The 17,898-nt window shown below is 40.2% G+C and overlaps 2 protein-coding genes across 4 annotated transcripts in view; both read left to right on the forward strand.

The window, feature by feature from the left end:
• The first annotated feature begins 337 nt into the window (after positions 1-337).
• Positions 338-2,482, forward strand: nog2 (noggin 2). The gene is made up of 2 exons (XM_082183505.1): positions 338-1,863; positions 1,922-2,482. The coding sequence occupies exon 1, from the start codon at positions 1,112-1,114 to the stop codon at positions 1,745-1,747; it is 636 nt and encodes a 211-aa protein (XP_082039631.1). The 5' UTR covers positions 338-1,111; the 3' UTR covers positions 1,748-1,863; positions 1,922-2,482.
• A 7,852-nt stretch (positions 2,483-10,334) lies between these two features.
• Positions 10,335-17,898, forward strand: part of ntn2 (netrin 2) — a 32,013-nt gene continuing 24,449 nt past the window's right edge. The window contains exons 1-4 of one of the 3 annotated variants that reach the window (XM_082183459.1): positions 10,335-10,772; positions 11,687-11,864; positions 13,304-13,329; positions 15,205-15,325. The gene's annotated coding sequence lies outside the window, so the exon portion shown is untranslated. The remainder of the gene's footprint in view (positions 10,773-11,686; positions 11,865-13,303; positions 13,330-15,204; positions 15,326-17,898) is intronic. The other 2 variants (XM_082183458.1, XM_082183460.1) reach the window with 2 other exon arrangements.

Raw genomic sequence — 17,898 nt, forward strand, 5'->3', positions numbered from 1 at the left:
CCGATGCATCCAGCACAGAGTGTAATTTGAATGTGGTATGAATGAATTATAAGGTTTCCACTTGAACATTATTTGTGCAAGACCATCATAATAGGTGGGTTAAGTGTCACGGAATGTGCAAGATATGGAAAATCCCAAATGTGTGTTTTCTGGTTGCTGTTCTGTAACAGCCTGTGATAAATCTAGAGCTGTTGTGGTGTGTGTGTGTGTGTGTGTGTGTGTGTGTGTGTGTGTGTGTGTGTGTTCTGCTGTCAGTCAGAGTGAGGGTTCTTGGTGAGCTGGCCCCGCGCACACACACACACACACACACGCGCGCGCTCTTGGAGTTGAGGGGGGAGGGAATGGGAGGGGATATTTAACTTGGGAAAGAGAGGCGTTCTCCTCCAGACGCGCTCATTCTCCTCTGTCCCAGATCAGGACCAGGCGAGTTTTCGGACGGATTTCTGACACCGCGGGGATATGAAGAACATGCAGCAGATATTCGCGGGAACGCGTGACGTGTAAAGGACTGCTCGGAACTGTCAAGAGTCTGATTTTATACGGGACTAATGCCGAACATGTTCTAGACGCGGGTTGAGGTTCTGATTGCGCGCGGAGTTCTGCAGGATCTGCCCGCTCTGAGGAGAAACTGAGCGGCTCTCGTCCCGGGTCAGCAGCGCCGGTTCGGCGGGACGGACTGGAGCCTGTGCGCTCAGAGGGAGAGAGAGGGAGAGAGAGAGCGAGAGCGTAAAAATAACATTGGCTAAGACGCGCTCCATTCCGCGGGCGCGCTGACATTTCAAACGCCAGTTTGGGTGGCACCCGGCAACAAAACCCGAGCAGGCTGTAGAAACGGTGCCATCCCATCCTATCCCGTTGCCATGGTGACACGCCAACAGCTTCGCTAGAGGAAAGTCCGATGAGGATACGCTTTTGAACCTTTCGCACTTGGCACGCCTCACCTGAGCGAGTAACCCTGTGAAAGAAAGAAGAAGGAAAAAAAACAGCCCATGTCATTCCGGGCCACGCGGCCGTCTATTAAAAGATCTCGCTCGTGCTGTCGCTCGGACTATTTATGCACGAGGGCGCAGTGAGGGCCAACTCCACTCCATAGACACACAGAAGACAAGTCATGGGCAGCATCACCCGCGCGCTCCCGCTACTACTGCTGCTCCTGTGCGCGCACGGCACCGCGGCCCAGCACTACCTGCGCCTGAGGCCCTCGCCCAGCGAACACCTGCCCGTCCCGGGCCTCATCGAGGAGCCCGACCCGGAGTACGACCCGCGTGAGCAGGACCTCTCTGAGAAGACGCTGCGCAAGAAGCTGGGGAGCCACTTCGACCCCAACTTCATGTCCATCCACCTGCCCGCGCAGCTGAACACCAGCGCGCCCCCGGAGCTCCCGCGCATGCCCATACCGCCCGAGCTCAAGAAGCTGGACCTCGCGGAGACGCCGTACGGCAGGCGCGTCAAGCTGGGCAAGAAGGCGCGGAGGAAGTTCCTGCAGTGGCTGTGGATGTACACGCACTGCCCGGTTTTGTACACTTGGAAGGACCTGGGCGCGCGCTTCTGGCCGCGCCACATCAAGGAGGGGAACTGCTTCAGCGAGCGCTCGTGCTCCTTCCCCGAGGGCATGTCCTGCAAGCCGGTCAAGTCGGTGACCAAGACCTTCCTGCGCTGGTACTGCCAGGGGTTCCTGAGGCAGAAGTTCTGCACGTGGATACCGGTGCAGTACCCGATCATCTCCGAGTGCAAGTGCTCGTGCTGAGCAGCGAGAGGGTGGATCGATTCTCAATGATTGCACTGTTTACCCACGGACAGGGATGTGTGGCGCCACATAGCGAATCTATTTTTTTAAATATATGTATGTATATGTATATATGTGTATATATATATATATATATATATATATATATATATATATATATATATATATATATAGCTTTTTAATTCAAAGTATATGACATATATGTACATATTTAAGTCAAGGGAAGAAGACGAAGAAGAATGCAGCTATTTTTATTAAAGGATCAGGACCATATATTCTCACGAGGAGCACTTCAGCTCGTGGTTATTTTTATGAAATTATTGCGAAGACGCAAGAGAGAACTTCACTTTCCTCACTGAACTCTATTTATAGAGACTGAAGAAGAACACTACGTTGATGCCTAGAAGTTTTGTACAAATATTAATATCAATAATGAAGATTTTAAAAAAAAGAAGAAGAAAAAGGCTGGGCTGAAAATTATACACGTGAACTCAGCCTTTTCTTTCTTTTGAAAATCATATAGTATTTTAGTAAAAAAACAAAAACAAATGTGTACGTTTTATTTATTGTTTTAACTGTTGTGAGTATGTATAGATAAAGAGAAGAGAATAGAATATACCAGAAATTCTACTTGAAAACTTCTAAAAATGAATTTAAGAGAATATTAATAATAATAATAATAAACATGTCAATGTAAATGCCATGGTTTTAGCAATAAAATCTGTTAAACTTGGACTGAGTGTGAAGGATCTGAGAAAGAAAAATATTGAATGATGCATATGTTGCAGAATGAATGCAGATCGTTCTCTCCTGTGAAATTCTGTGCCGTTCCTGCTCTTATAACGCTGTGGAAATACTCGACACGGGCCGCATGGAAACGCTGTGCGTAAAAGCGCGCTGATGTTAACACAGCGCTAAAATATGATGCAGCCATTTTCAAACACTGTCATTGGTGAAATAGAGCAGGGAGAGCCAGCAGCTCCTGGCGTACAGCTTCTGGAAAGGGGAAGAGGGGGAAGAGAGGAGGGGGTGGGGGGGAGTCTGAGAGACAGAAATCTGAGCCCGATTCTTGTCCAAAAGTCTCGGCGTGAGAAACACTGCAACCCCTCTACAATGACTGTGAACTGATGCTGACGGTACCAGACTGTTAATTAGTCAGCAAACACACTGTCTGCGAGTTCAAGAGATGCGAGACTCGTAAAAACGCGACTTCACGCGCACAGCGGCTCTCCGTGTTCCCGAGACGCGCGCCTGTCACTGCGAGGGAAAGTGCGTGTTATTGCTGAGGTTATTGTGACAGATACACTGCTGCTGCTGTGTTTTGGCGCAGGGTGGGGGCAGTTGTCAGCTCTGTTTCTTGATGATGTCTAGAGCTTTTTGGAGGAGGCTGAGAGAGAGAGAGAGAGTGTGTGTGTGTGTGTGTGTGTGTGTGTGTGTGTGTGTGTGTGTGTGTGTGTGTGTGTGTGTGTGACGCGCCGGCGCCACTCGGCCGCGCACTCTGGCGAGCGCAGAATAGATTGAACAGTAACCCTTTCAGCCTGTGTGTGTGAAAGCCAATCCCCGACAAACTAGCCCTCAAAACACACAGCCGTCAGACTGGCGGAGCACTTCAGCCTTCTGTGAGGGGGGGTGTATTCATCATTAAAAATATGACCCAAGCTGGAGTGAATCAGGGAGTTCTTTGAGACCAAAGTTAAACACAATGTTTTCTGTCCTTGGCAGAGGCCAATGAGATACCGAATGAAGTAAATGCTCTAATGTGCAGTGTGTGCATGGAGACTGCGCTCGGGAAACAAAAGCAAAACAACTCACTTATCTGGGTGAATTACAGCTATAAGAACCGATGTAGAAATGTAATAATCGATCATCTGCGTGACTCTAAATAGTGCTGCGATGGAGAAAGCTTGTGATTTTGATTTGTTAGATGTTTTGGTGTAGTGTGTGTGTGTGTGTGCGCGCGCGCGCGTGTGTGTGACGAAACGCTTCCATTAGTCTTGTGGGTGACATTCATACTGTGCTTTGGGGACCACCAACAGTTGCCTTAACTCGTGTGTGTGTGTGTGTGTGTGTGTGTGTGGTTACTACAGTCTGTGTGAGTCAAAGTATATGCATGTGTTTGAGTTCCGAATCCCAAAATCTGCTTCTTTTTAATAGTGAGTTCAAGTGATATTATTCCTCATAATCTGCTCTAATAAAACAGATTTCTGATGCAGAGCTGAGAATGTTGCACATGTCTGCATCTTTATTTCCACATCCGAGATGGTACAACGGTAAGACTTGGGAACTTCAGTTATATCAGCGTGATTTGTAACATGGTAAATAACATCCGAACTGATCTGAATCTCAATAAGATTTGAATCTGAACCCTTCAAAGTGAATTCATATTTTGCTGGTCTGAGCAAACAAATGCAAACATGCATATGAGTATTTACAACATTTAGTTTTCCATGATCTCACAGCATCACAGTGAGTGTTGACTCATTGCATGCAGTGGCATCAAAAAAGTCATTAAAATCACACTTAAGTTCACTCTCAGAGAAATGTGAACCTTGTTAGGGTTATAGTAGTACATATAAGTTATTATAGTAGTTATACTCTAAGGTACTAACATGCACCTTTTAGGACTTGATCAGGAATAAAGTTGTCTAGCTGTTTTACCTCTAGACATACAAAATACACATGACATAAAAATGCACAATCAATTTGCAAGCAAAATGACAGATGCGAAATAGTGCATCCACACTTTCCTACTATATAGTAGGCAAACAAAAAAAAAAAAAAAAAATTGTATGTGACGAGAGCAGTGTCTGAATTTACAAAGCTCATAAAAGTGTAGGGCAGAAGTCCCCGGATGACCTACTACTTCCGGTGAGATTCTGAAGTGTGATACGATGGACACTTTCCCATGAGGCCACGGGAGAGGATCTGTGTATGACAGTGAAGCGACAAACTGACATTTATACACAGTCACACTACACTCTTTTAGCAGTCGTGAAGTAATCATTATTTATCAAGAGAGTGTGTGTGACGCGGTCGTGACGTTATAGTGGTGTTAGTGGAATATGTCACGTGATTCTCTACACCTGCGGTTCCTCTGAACTTCAGGAGAAATGACTTCATTCCGCCACTAAAACCACAGAAACACCAGCTGAGGACTTCAACAGCACTCAACACATATCTGAAACTAATTGAAATACTTTTTACTCAGACATTGCTAGTAAATTCCAACGAATAATTATGACGGAACGCAAGTAACATTGAATTAAATATAAAGACTTTGATACCTTTACACAGTTATTGAACTGAACTGAATCAACACTGAACTGATTTCAGTTTAATGATGACTGCTGACTGGCTTTTTAGAGTTGCTTTACAGCACAATTGAATCGTTATTTTCCTGTCTATCACTGTAAAGCTGCTTTGAAACAATCTGTATTGTATAAAGCGCTATAGAAATAAAGGTGACTTGACTAGTATTTGGTAATAGTCACTTTAGACGTTCTAACTTTGCAACTACATGTCAACTAACTCATGTTAGGCTATTTCAGGTTAGTAGAATAAGTTGACATGTAGTTGCAAAGTTACTGAATGTCTGAAGTAAACCATTGAAATTAAGTGTTTCCTATTTCCTTATGATGAATGATGAAGAAAAGAGACATCAGCAATTCAGACAAACAGATATTTGATCTTATTAAGTGTCTAAATAAACTCTTTTAAGGTTTCTGTGCTGCAGGATATCAGGTGTTTGTGATACAGGTGTGTATTCACAAGTAGACCATTACAATATTGGCAAAGCATTTAAGTTCTTAATCAGCCCATGTGTTGGAAGTTACAGATAAAGGGATGCTGGACAGGCAGATCCACTCGGGATGTAATGAGGACGATGCGAGACTCCAGGAAGGAGTGTGTCGACTCTTGCTGTGTGATTGGAGTTCAGAAGCACGACACACTCCTGCAGTGTTTACTGAGGAACGGACGGGCATGTCTTAATGCTGTAGTGCTGAAACACAAGATCTGATGTCCAAGGAGAGAATTCAGGCGATCAGGGAACCTATTGTGGGAGTCAGGAGTAGATCTGTCTTTTTTGTGGACCGATACCAGATGAAGAACTCCAACAATTAAACAAAGCTTACACTATCATTCTGAAGTTTGGGGTCAGTAAACTACTATTATACAGCAAAGATGCATCAAAAGTGACATTAAAGACATTTATAATGTTAATGCTACTCTTGCTGTTCTTTTGGACTTTCTACTCATCAACAATTTAATCAAATAATCACATAGAAAACAGTTCTTTTAAATTGTAATAATAATTCACAATATTACTGCGTTTACTATATTGTTGTTAAAATTAACAGACTTATTTCAAAAACATTTAAAAAAAATGTATATATGCAAATATAAATCAGTGAAAAATAGCTATTTTTCTCCTATAAAGGATTTCTGTATATTCTAATGCTCATGTCTGTCACTTTCCATTTATAGGGTCCAAAATGTGGCCTAATCGTTTTCAAAATGGGATTTGTGCATCTAATGCTACAAAGTCAAGTGTTCCCTATGAAGTGCTGTCTTCTCTGAGCACTTTGATGGTTATTTATTTATCTGTCTTTGCCAGTCTCATGTGCTCTCCATGACGAGCAGAAGCATCATGCATAATTCATAATTCTGCTTGTGTGACTCAAACGTACCTTGAACGGTTAAAATGTTTCATTTGCTCTTGATTCATCAATTTTATTGGTTGTCATAGTGGCCGTCTATTTCCTTTATGGGTCACTGGTAATTAGTCATTAGTTTGAATGCATGCATAGATCATATTCTGCTTGATGAAGAGAATATTTAACATGCTGCACTGCCCCCTACTGGCTACCTAGATTGCCACGATAAATAATAAACACTAGAAGTTATCACTGTATTTATGTTAAACTATACGATTCATGAGATGTGACAGAATCACGTTATTAAACAGAATATTCAGGTCTATATTAAAGGCCACATACATACATATAAGTTGTTGTTTTAAGGAATTTAAAGTTTAAAATGAAAGCGTAAATAATTTCGACACTCTCTGTCCATCACACTGACACACACATTGTGTGTATTTGTACCGGTAGAGCATGAGACTGGAATCTTTCCTCATTTTTCTCTCCATATCTTGCAGACATATGGCTTATAGATGCACAGGTGTGGTCTCCTCCATTCCTGACACTGTTGGAGTGAATCATGATGAGTGTGAGAAGCTCATGTGTTGCTGTTGGCCTGTGGATGTGAAGCAGGGTTGACAGCTCAGAATTTCATGCACTGTCTACAAATATATTAATTTGTTATGTCACTATTTCATATTTCACTTTCATACTCAGTTTCCACTTGTATATTGCATATATTTCTATATTATAGGTGTCATTTTTTGGAAGTGTACACATATGTTTTTAGACACATATGTTGACAAATATTAAACATTCTCAATGTTATTGCTATGGAAAAAGAAAGATATGTTTAATGCATGTTGGGTCTAGTGGGGTATGTTGTCACAAAACATACCCCACATAAAACATATATATGTTTATATATATATATATGTATATGTATGGTAACACTTTATTTAACATTGTCCTTGTTACACATGTTGTACGTAGTCACTGTAGTAATAACTATAAATTATGCATAATTACATGCAACTACAAATTTAAACTAACCCTAAATCGACCCCTATTCCTAAGTACATGTAGTTAATTATTATTACTCAGTACTTAAATGTATAATTACACTGCAACACAGACACCTTAAAATAAACCGTGTGTGTGAGAGTGAGAGAGAGAGAGAGAGAGAGAGAGAGAGAGAGATCTGGATGGATTTTTTTATATGAACTTAGTTTATGTTATATTGTAATGAATTTTCAGCCGTTGATAAACAGTATATAAAGTTCTAAAAAGAAAAAAGTAAACAATCTATCAATCACTTGTACAATAAATTGAATTGTAATTAATGAATTGTATATAATTATAAACCTGTGAACATATTTCAAGGTTTCAGTTCAGATCTGCCGTCATTAGTGCTTTTTGTCCTCATGCACGTCAGAGTGGTTTTAGCTGGTTATGCAACACACTTTATAAAGTTATAAATATGTACATTTAGTTTGAGGAACAGAATGATTTATGACTTGAAACCAGCAAATGAGACACTGCTATAGAGAAAACAAATACTGACCCAGAACCTTAAATCCTCCTCTTGTGTTAATAAACCCCTCTGTAGTTTAGATAAATATCTCACTGCTCTGGTGTTAACGGTTTTACTGCTGCAGAATGACTATTTCCCCTCCCACATGATAATGAAAGGTTAACACACTCATGAAGGACTCAATCTTGAAGTGTAAGAATGCCAGACAGACAGCAGGGGGCGCCATTGACTCAGATTTCTTCTACACAGGTTCCACACTGTCCTCTCTCTCTCTCACACACACACACACACACACACACTCCTGTGAGTGGGGTTTCTGTAGATGGCACTGACAGATCGTCCTGAAAGGTTTGTATGAGTGTGTGAAGTGCTTGTGTGGGGCAGGAGGAGACGGCTCTTTTATTTCTTGACCTCTCACACATGTGACACACTCATCAGAGTAAAACGCCACTGAACGGTGCCATAAATACCACAGGAATGTTGAGAAGCTTACACAGGCCTGAGAAACTCCCACACACGTCAACACACACACACATGGACGCTATTCATTGAGAAATTACTTTATTTTTCGGCACATTAGGAAAAATATTTGGATTTTTGCTGTTGCCACATGCGTGATCCTAAATCTTTTGAGTCTGTGATCCGCACCAGTGGTACCAGTCCCCCTAAAACCAACCGCACACACCAGTTTGCCATACAGTGATGTTAAAAACCATTCAGCAATTATTTATTGTGTGTCAGCATGAAAGCATGTGAGAGTTTCCCCACTCATCAACACTAAGAACTATGAAATTAAATCTAAAACAAAGTATTTGAATAAGTGAATCCCCCAGATGTTTGGTTGGACTGGGCTCTCCACTTCAGTGTGGTTTTGGCTGTGTGTTTTAGTTTACTGTTGTGTTGAAAGGAGAATCATCCTCCCGCTCCCAGAGCTCGACACGTTCTCCTCCAGGAGACTTTTTTTTCTTCTCTTCCCCAGTTCCAATCATTTTTTCTTCAAGTTTTCCAGTCTGTGCCGCAGAGAAATATCAACACAAGCGTGATGCTTCACTGGAGGAATGGTGTTGTCTGAGGGTTGTGTTGCAGAAAATGAAAAATAGTTCATCTTTTGGCTGATCAGATTATTGTCTTGCATCCAGTCGAGAACTTTCTGCTGCCTTTTTTTGCAAGCCAGATTTATTAAAGGAATAATTCACCCCCAAAATAAAATTATTCCATACATCTCATTTTCATTCTTCCGTCAAACACACAAAAAAATGTTAGACAGAATCTATTTTCCATAAAGTTAAATCATGTCATTATCATCTGAGAATATTCCCCTCCACAGCTTTCTAGTCTGATTTGTGCCTCACAATTATTATTAGTAGACCCACAAAACCAGTGACTTCAGGCATCATTGATCATCTTGATGCCTGTAATATAAGATGAAAACTAGATATCTTCAGTCTTCCTCAGAAGAAAGAACATCATACAGGTTTGGAACGTCATGAGGGAGAGTAAGTGATGCCAGGATTTTCATCAGTTGTTGTAGTTGAAATATTTGATAGTATTTAAACAGTTGCCTGGTGTACAGTTGTCGTCCTGCACACACACACACACACACTCGGATCTGGAGGATGGCCAGTCCTGGGCAGAACTGTAGCTGTTCCACATCTTTTTAATGATGTTCTTTTCAGTGCTTTGAGGTGGAGGAATCACTGTTTGGAAAATTCCAGGGCTAGTATTTTTCAGAAGACTGTCTTGATCAGTTTAGAAAGTTCTCGTGATGAATGTTTCCTTGGAAGATGCGCAGTATAATGTTAAATGTCTTCGTTTTGTAACCTGACGAGAAGAGTATGTTGCTTTATAGGTCATTCGAGAGTATGAAAACAAGATCTTTCTTGAGCTGCATGATGAAACACAATAAAAGTTGTTTTAATAAGCACGGTGTCTCTTTTATTTATTTATAGATATTATCACCTAGACGCCCTCGTTAAAGGATCTCGATCACGTGATGTGCGATTCATCCTCATGTGTTTTAGGTTCAGTTCTGGAATTCTGTGATGCATCACGGTTTCCTACTCGGACGGTGCGGGATGATTATAATAATTGATCTGTTTAGGACAAACACACACACACTGCATCTGCCTTGAGTTTGTTCCGTGTTCTCATTACGCGCTCCATCTGGATTCTTCATCTCACACACACGCCGATTGTTTCCGATGATTTACCGGAATCAAAGACTCTGGAATGACTCCATGAGATAGTATCGTGGAATAAATAAACATTAGTGTGGCAATTGAGCGCCGGAACATCAGCAGAGCACTAACACGCATGCGCAAAGACGTCTGCTGCAGCCAGAGGGTGCGAATGTTTGGAGTCTGACCTCCTCACCCGCTACACCCCCTTCACAACGCACAGCAAGAGGTCGAGCGGTCTTTAGAAAAAGTTACTAGATATAGGGCTTAGTTGTTTCTCAAGGATTTAAAACGTCTCAGTATTAAAGGGACCGTTCACCCAGAAATGAAAATTCTGTCATCATTTACTGATCCACAAGTTGTTCCAAACCTGTATTCATTTCTTTGTTCTGCTGAACGCAAAAGAAGATATTTTGGGTAACCAAACGGTTGATGGGACCCACTGACTTAGTATTAAAAAAGAAAATACTGTGGAAGAAGTCAATGGGGTCCATCAACTTTTATTAAATATCTTCTTTTGTGTTCAGCAGAACAAATAAATCCATACAGCTTTGAAACAACTTTGTGGATCAGTAAATGATGACGGAATTAAACATTTTGGGTGAACTATCCCATGTTAGATTACAATTTATTTTCACTAGTTGAAAAACAGACGCTATCGTAAGTCTGAGGAGGTGAGTAGCTACTATATCTATAGGTTTTCATATCACTAATATATATATATATATATATATATATATATATATATATATATATATATATATATATATATATATATATATATATAAAATGTTTTGTTTAAAAGATAATTAACGGTTAGCTGACTGTGAATGTACAGCCAAAGTAGTTTATAAAAGCGCGAGACGAACCTCACAGACTGCGCCTCGAAAATTACATTTGTATTCACGTGTAATATTTCACAGATTCTCTATAAAGGCGAAATTCCACACCCTAAATTCTAAGTATAATTCGCATAGTGCTAGACCCCCGACCACACACGGCGTCTCCAAACCAAGTTACCTACCTAGACAGCATCATAGGTGCCTGTGTCATTCACGTGTGTTACAGGCGCGTAACGGAGTCGACAGGCGCATCTGGAGACGCTAATATTGCAGCACTTGTAAGATAAATTGCTTGTTTATCATTTGTAAGTCGCTTATAAAGCGTTTGCTAAAAATACATGCGAAACAAAAATGCTGTCTGCCACTATGATGCTCAAAAAAATGCAGTACGCGACTCTGCCAGATGTAAGACCCACGACCACCCACTGGACGCGTCTGAAGACAAAGCGAGTTGCTGCTAAGACAGCATTTTTGTGGTATAATTGGCGCGCGTGAATCCACAAAATCCTGTGTGCTCATTTGACGGGCAAAGATGTTGCACTATTACCCAAAACACCACGCGCCGCCGCATATGATGCCCACAAATGCCGTCTAGGTAGGCGGCTTACTAGGGTTTGAAACAGAGCCTCCCTCTCTAATACAGTTTGTGTCTGGAATTGTGTGTGTTTGAGGGGGGCTCAGTCGAGTTTCTCACCTTGGCTCTCTCTCCGTCACCCCTCCTCTCTCTCTCTCTCTCCCTCTCTCAGTGCGCGAGCGTGTGTCAGTGTGTGTCTGTCTCATGAACGGAACTGACCGCTGCTGGATCTGTGAGTAACATTCATTCACCAACAGACAACGGGACTAAACCAATCGATCTGGATTTATTTCCCCACACACCCGCTCTTGAATGAGGTTTAGAGGTTCAGACGGGATTCACAGATTCAGGTGAGTTATCAAAACACTTCAAGTGCATCATGCATTTTGCAATCATAATTGGAGATATATGTAGCATCATATAGTATAGTTAAGCATGTGATTTGTTAAGTCAGGTGAGTGAGAGCTTTGCAGATCACAACCAGCTCATCTAATTACATTGAATGCATTGCATTATGAAAATTCAGCTTGGTTACCATTGTTCCCCATACATACTATATACTCTATATACTAGTGATTGTTACTACAGTAAATCTTTGTTGGTGTGATATTAATATAAAACAATTATTCTGAAAGCTTTTAACAATGTTTTCTTTGAATTTATTAAGATTTTACTGTTGTAAATAAGTGACTACTAAAATGAATTTCAAATGCAGTGAATGATATTTAATCAGCCAGTGTTCATTAAGTGTGTTCTGTTGTATTTATATAGATATGAATAATATTGATTAAACAATAATGAGGGCGGCACTGTGCACTGCTCATATTCTCTGACAGGTGAGCGAGAATTTCTCTTTTTTTAATGGTGATTTAACAGAGCGCTCCAAACTGGGTTTCCTTCCCGGTCCACGAGCGATGCCAAGCAAAGCAACTCTACACGAGTCTTCTTAGGTATGCGTGACACCGTCAAGATTTCTGCTTCCCCTGATGGACGTGGCACACACACGTTTGTGTGTGTGTTTGTGTGGATTCCTGTGATTTTTATTGCAGTGAAGCCCCTCTCTGGTTTCCCTGAGGTCACAGATGAACTGTAGAGTTAAACTTTGGGAAAAACATTTACGCCAGCTCAGTTTACTGATCCTGCCCACTGCTGGCCCTCAAGAAAAGGGAAAAAAAATCAGACGTTTCAAGAGCTGTCAAAACGAAAAGCTCTGTTTACCAGTAAAGTCAAAGGTGTAGCAAACCGTGTGTTGGTTTGATTCTTGACCTACTTACTACCAAAACCCATCAAAACTCTGTCATCGTGTACTCATCCTCATGTTGTTTCAAAGCCGTATGAGTTTCTTCTCCTGTGGAACACAAAAGGAGATATTTAGCACAATGTTTATGCTCCTCTTTTCCATACAATGAATCAAATATACAAAAAGCACCTAAAAAAAAAAAGCACCTTTTTTTCACTGAAAAGCTTCCCTACTGTCATAGCGCTTAAATCTTATTTGTATTTGCGCATATTTAAATGTTTATGAAAGTGATGCTGAATACCCTCAGTTCTCACAGATCATGTGACGGATATTAAAATGTTTTGAAAAAGATAGAATATTTCCTTAAGTGACTGCTTTCTCACAAAAAAACTGTCATTTTATTTCCAGAAGACTTGGTCGACTAGACTACTTTATTATATTGTTTTTTGTCTGTTTCGTAGTTCCACTTCCCCTGGTCACCATATGCGTTCATTGTATGAAAAGAGCAGCTTGTACATTCTCCTAAACATCTCCTTTTGTATCCCACAGAAGGACGAAATTCCCACGGTATGAGGGTGAGTAAATTCAAAATTTCTATTTCTGGGTGAACTATTTCTTTAATTCGCACACATCATACTCTTCCGTGACGATGCACTGAATGCATATGATGTGTGCCATGTGTGATCCCGTTTTAGCGTTATGTTCCTGTTCTCCTGCATTTTAAGACATAATTGGGCCGTATTTTCAGCGCTGGGCAACATTAGAGCGTTTTTCAACTTCAGTGAAAGGTTTGGATCTGACACAGCCTTGGCTCGGTCCACCTTAGCAGCTAAAGTCAACATGGCCTATATTTCACTCTCCTCCTCTTCCAGCACAGGAAGCTTCATCTGTGTGTGTGTGTGTGTGTGTGTGTGTGTGTGCATGACACCCTTTTCTCTTTTGTCGCCAACAAAAAAAGCCCCTCCACTAACTTTTACTGCTTTACTGGACTTACCTCTTAAAAGGGTCGTATCATGAATCAAATGATGATCTTTCAAGATAAAAGAGTTTGATGTACTTTGAAAACAACTTTTAGAACTTTTAGGAACATTTATTAAAGTGTTGCAAACTTCCAAAACTCTCTAATGTCAGACAGGTAAATAAATTTGAGCATATGACCATCCATATTGCATAATGTAAAGAGTAAAATGTGGGAAACAGACACATTTAACCACAAAATGACTGTTTTCGGTTTACTTACACTAGAGTGTATCTTAGGATAAAAACATTATTATATGAAATATTTTTGTATGTGTGAATAATGTGTGATATGACCTCTTTAAGAGTTGTGCATTGCTCCTGCTTTTGTCTGTCTGTTTATGCATGTGATTTTAAGCATGTCAAGAGGTCAGGGGTCATAAAATAGCAGGTGACAGCCGTAAAAGTGTAATTGTGGGAGTGTGTGCGCTTGTAGTTATTCTATGCCGTGCAACTCCTGCGCTGTAACTTTTGGGGTGTGCCTAAACACACACACACACACACACACACACACACACATACACATACAGAGTGTGTCCAGTCGGAGAGCGGCGTTAAATGATTCAATCTGTTGTAGCCTTGGCACCTTAAGACTTTGTGTGTGTGTGTGTGTGTGTGTGTGCGTGTGTGTGTGCGTGTGTGTGTGTGTGTGTGTGTGTGTGTGTGTGTGTGTGTGTGTGTGCGCGAGTAAGAGTGGTGCACAAAATGTGTTTGTCAGTATTTGAACACTTCATAAAATTATTTGTGGTTTCCCTCCTGAGTTCAAAGCTGGTGATGCCTAGCGGTGCAATTTTTGTTGTCAACTGGAAAAAGATGTGTGTGTGTGTGTGTGTGTGTGTGTGTACTTATGTGTGAGTTTGCATGTTATATTACACAACACCCGTGCAATAAACCCCCAACACCAGCCTAAACCACACACATGTTTGCATATATATCTAAATGAGGACATGCCATAGTCTTCTATTGTTTTTATATATATATTTGTATATATATATATATCTCTATTGTATTTGGACGTCTCTAAAGAAAGGTTTTGCTAGATTAGTTTTAGTGAACCTCTGGCAGAATTTCTGTCCCTAAAGTAAAATTGCACAACTGTGAAGCAACACATGATGTATTACTGCACAGATTCTCAAAAAATCTTCAAATTATTTTCAAATCAGCAATCAATGCATGAGCCGGTGGTCATGTGTGTTTCTGTGAGTGTGTGTGTGTGTGTGTGTGTGGTTAAGGATCAGGTTCTGCTGTTTTAGTAAGGGCTGGGTTTGGTCCGTGTGTGTGAAGGAAGGGTCTGGTCGCAGTGGCTGCATTCTTTAACCAGGCGGATTTCTTTCCACTCGCACATTAGTAGTCGTGCATTTTGCTGTTTTATGACTTGCATCAGTTTTGCTTCCCAGATTCCTCAAATAATGTCCTGTTGTTACTTTATTAAGTGATCAGATGCTCCATTTTCACCTGCTGATGAAACGATACAACAGGTGAAAAAACAAATCCTAGGACGGACCCGAGACTCCATAAACACAACAGAGCAGGTCCACGGTTATCAACACTAATGTACGTAAAATCAACACCGATCCTCCATTTTCTGTTGAGTAATTCATGTTGACAGCAAACACACCTCTCTGTTATATCTGGTTATTGCAATCTTTAAGTTCTTAAAGGAAAATTTGGTATTGAAGAAGGGAGTCAGATGAAGAGCGAGAGCGAAGCACACGTGATTGTTCTGGGTTGAGACGCTCTGGATTAGTTTGTCCAGACCGATTTCTCTCTCTCTCTCCCCATTACAATCAACATGAACATTCGCAACTCATTTTACTCCCATAATTGTGATGTGTTTCCAAATGAAAGAGGATATTCAGGAAGAAAATTGTATCCATCGGGAATTGACAGAGAAGTGGGCGTTTCATTCAGACTGGAGTCAAACCTGAACCGTTATTTTAGTATTATTTATTTACTATTATAGTTTTTAATCACTTTTTATTTAAATTAAATCTTTTTGCGCTTTTGTCATTTTTTATTAGTTTAAAAAAAAAAAAGACTATCTATAGTACGTTTAATTTATTTTTACTAGACTTAGTTGCGTTTTAGTTTTATTTCCTGTTTTAGTACTTCTACTTATTAACGGAAAATATTAATCTATTTTTTGTAGAAAAAACAAACAGTTTTTCATCTAATATTTATATTTTATTTCAGTTAACACATTTTTTTAAAAATAGTTTTAAATTTAGTTAACAACAATATCCCTGGACCTGAATGTGAGTTTGCTAAAGAAATGTTTAAATATTTACTCGGTTTTTAGTTAACATTATCCATCAGCCTGTACATGCAGCCAAGTTATAATTTGACGAAATATTATAAAGACAGATGTTATCTTTACACTGGGATACAAGAAGGTATTTTAGCATGAAAAAAAAAATACAATTCACCTTTAAATCTGAAGTGCATTCAGTTGTCATCTGAGCTTGTGCACTTGTGTTATGTGTGTATGTCTCAGTTCTGATAAATGCACACACACACACACACACACACACACACACACACACACACACACACACACACACACACACACACACACACACACACACACACACACACACACACACACACACACACACACACACACAGACTCGGTGGAGAAACTCAACTCTCCATATTTAGTCATTCTGTAAGAGATGTCCATTCTTCATTATGATCCATCTCTCTCTCTCTCTCTCTCTCTCTCTCATATATATATATTTAATCTCTACTTTGACGTCCTTTATCTTCAGCCACTATCTATCTTTTCTATCCTCCCACATATCGTCCCTGTCCTCGGTTCTGTCCATATTTGTCCCTCTTTTTGTCTCAAACCTTTCACCTATTTCTGTCTCATGCTCTTGATGTGTGTGTGTGTGAATCAGAGGCATGTGTATTTTTTCCTCCGAATCAGACAGATCCGTCAGTAAATGATGTTGCGGTGTGGACACACACACTGTGTAAACACAAAAAGACCACACAATGAGAATATGTGTGTATACATACAATGGGGAAAACGTCTGAGACCGCACTGACATTATTTTTTTCATTTAATTCTGGAAAATAAGTAAAGTTTTAGGACTTGAAATTGTGAAATTGTGGCTTTTCTGTAGCTCAAACAGTCGAGCATATATATATATATACACACATACTATATATATACACACACACATGTATTTCTGTAATATATATATTAGATCTAAATATATAAAAGTCATTTTGTTCAAGACAAAATTGTGTAAAATAGCTTACATTTTTGCTCCCATTGAAGCACAAAATGATGGAACATTCTCAAATAATGCTGGAGACATTGATCATCAGTTTTTTTTAAATCACAATCTCATTGTTTTTTGTCAAATTGTTGTGTCGATAACTTACATTTTTGAACTGAATTAGAAAATAATGCAAAATAGAAGTGTTTTCAGTAGTGGTCTCAGACCCTTATACGTGTACGTCTGTGTGTTTATGCTAGAGTGAGCGAGCGAGGGAGAGAAAGAGAGAGGTGGGGTGAGAGAGTTCGACTGACAGCGTGAGGGTCAAATAATGAGCTTAATTCTCTGTTTGGTGTTTGATGATGTGTGACTGAAGAGATGTGTGTGTGTGTGTGTGTGTGTGTGTGGAGAGAGAGAGAGAGAGATGTGTGAGTTTAAGGTGGCAGAAACAGAGAAAAAAAGGACCATTTTAGGGCTAGTGTCTTCAAATATCTAACAAATGCTCTACAATCTCTTCACAAACACACAACTGTCAGGCTTTGTAGCTTCATAATACTAATGCTATCATTTGCTTGCCCAAAAACTTGAAAAAGGACACAAAAGCACCATAAAAAATGTAATTAAAGTAGTGCACTGTAGCTTTGTGGATTATTGATTGAGTTAGTTAAATGAATCTGTGAACTGAATCAACTGAATCATTGGAAAGATGATTCATGAATCGGACATGTCTGATTCTCAATATTGCCAGTAAATGACACCACGTTTCGTTTGTTTCTCACACATAGCTATGGAATGGTTTCAGGAGAATTTCAGGAGTGCTTTTGTGCGCTTTTTGATGCCTGACAGCTTCATTGTCGTTGCATGGGAAGAGCATGATGTAGTAACAGCTGTGACGTGAAA

The sequence above is a fragment of the Leuciscus leuciscus genome (assembly GCF_965113295.1).
Source record: "Leuciscus leuciscus genome assembly, chromosome: 11".
In the NCBI taxonomy this organism is placed as follows: Eukaryota; Metazoa; Chordata; class Actinopteri; order Cypriniformes; family Leuciscidae; genus Leuciscus; species Leuciscus leuciscus.

What these genes read in the sequence shown, in the direction of transcription:
- nog2 (XM_082183505.1), top strand. Translation starts at nt 1,112, where the DNA reads ATGGGCAGCATCACCCGCGCGCTCCCGCTACTACTGCTGCTCCTGTGC.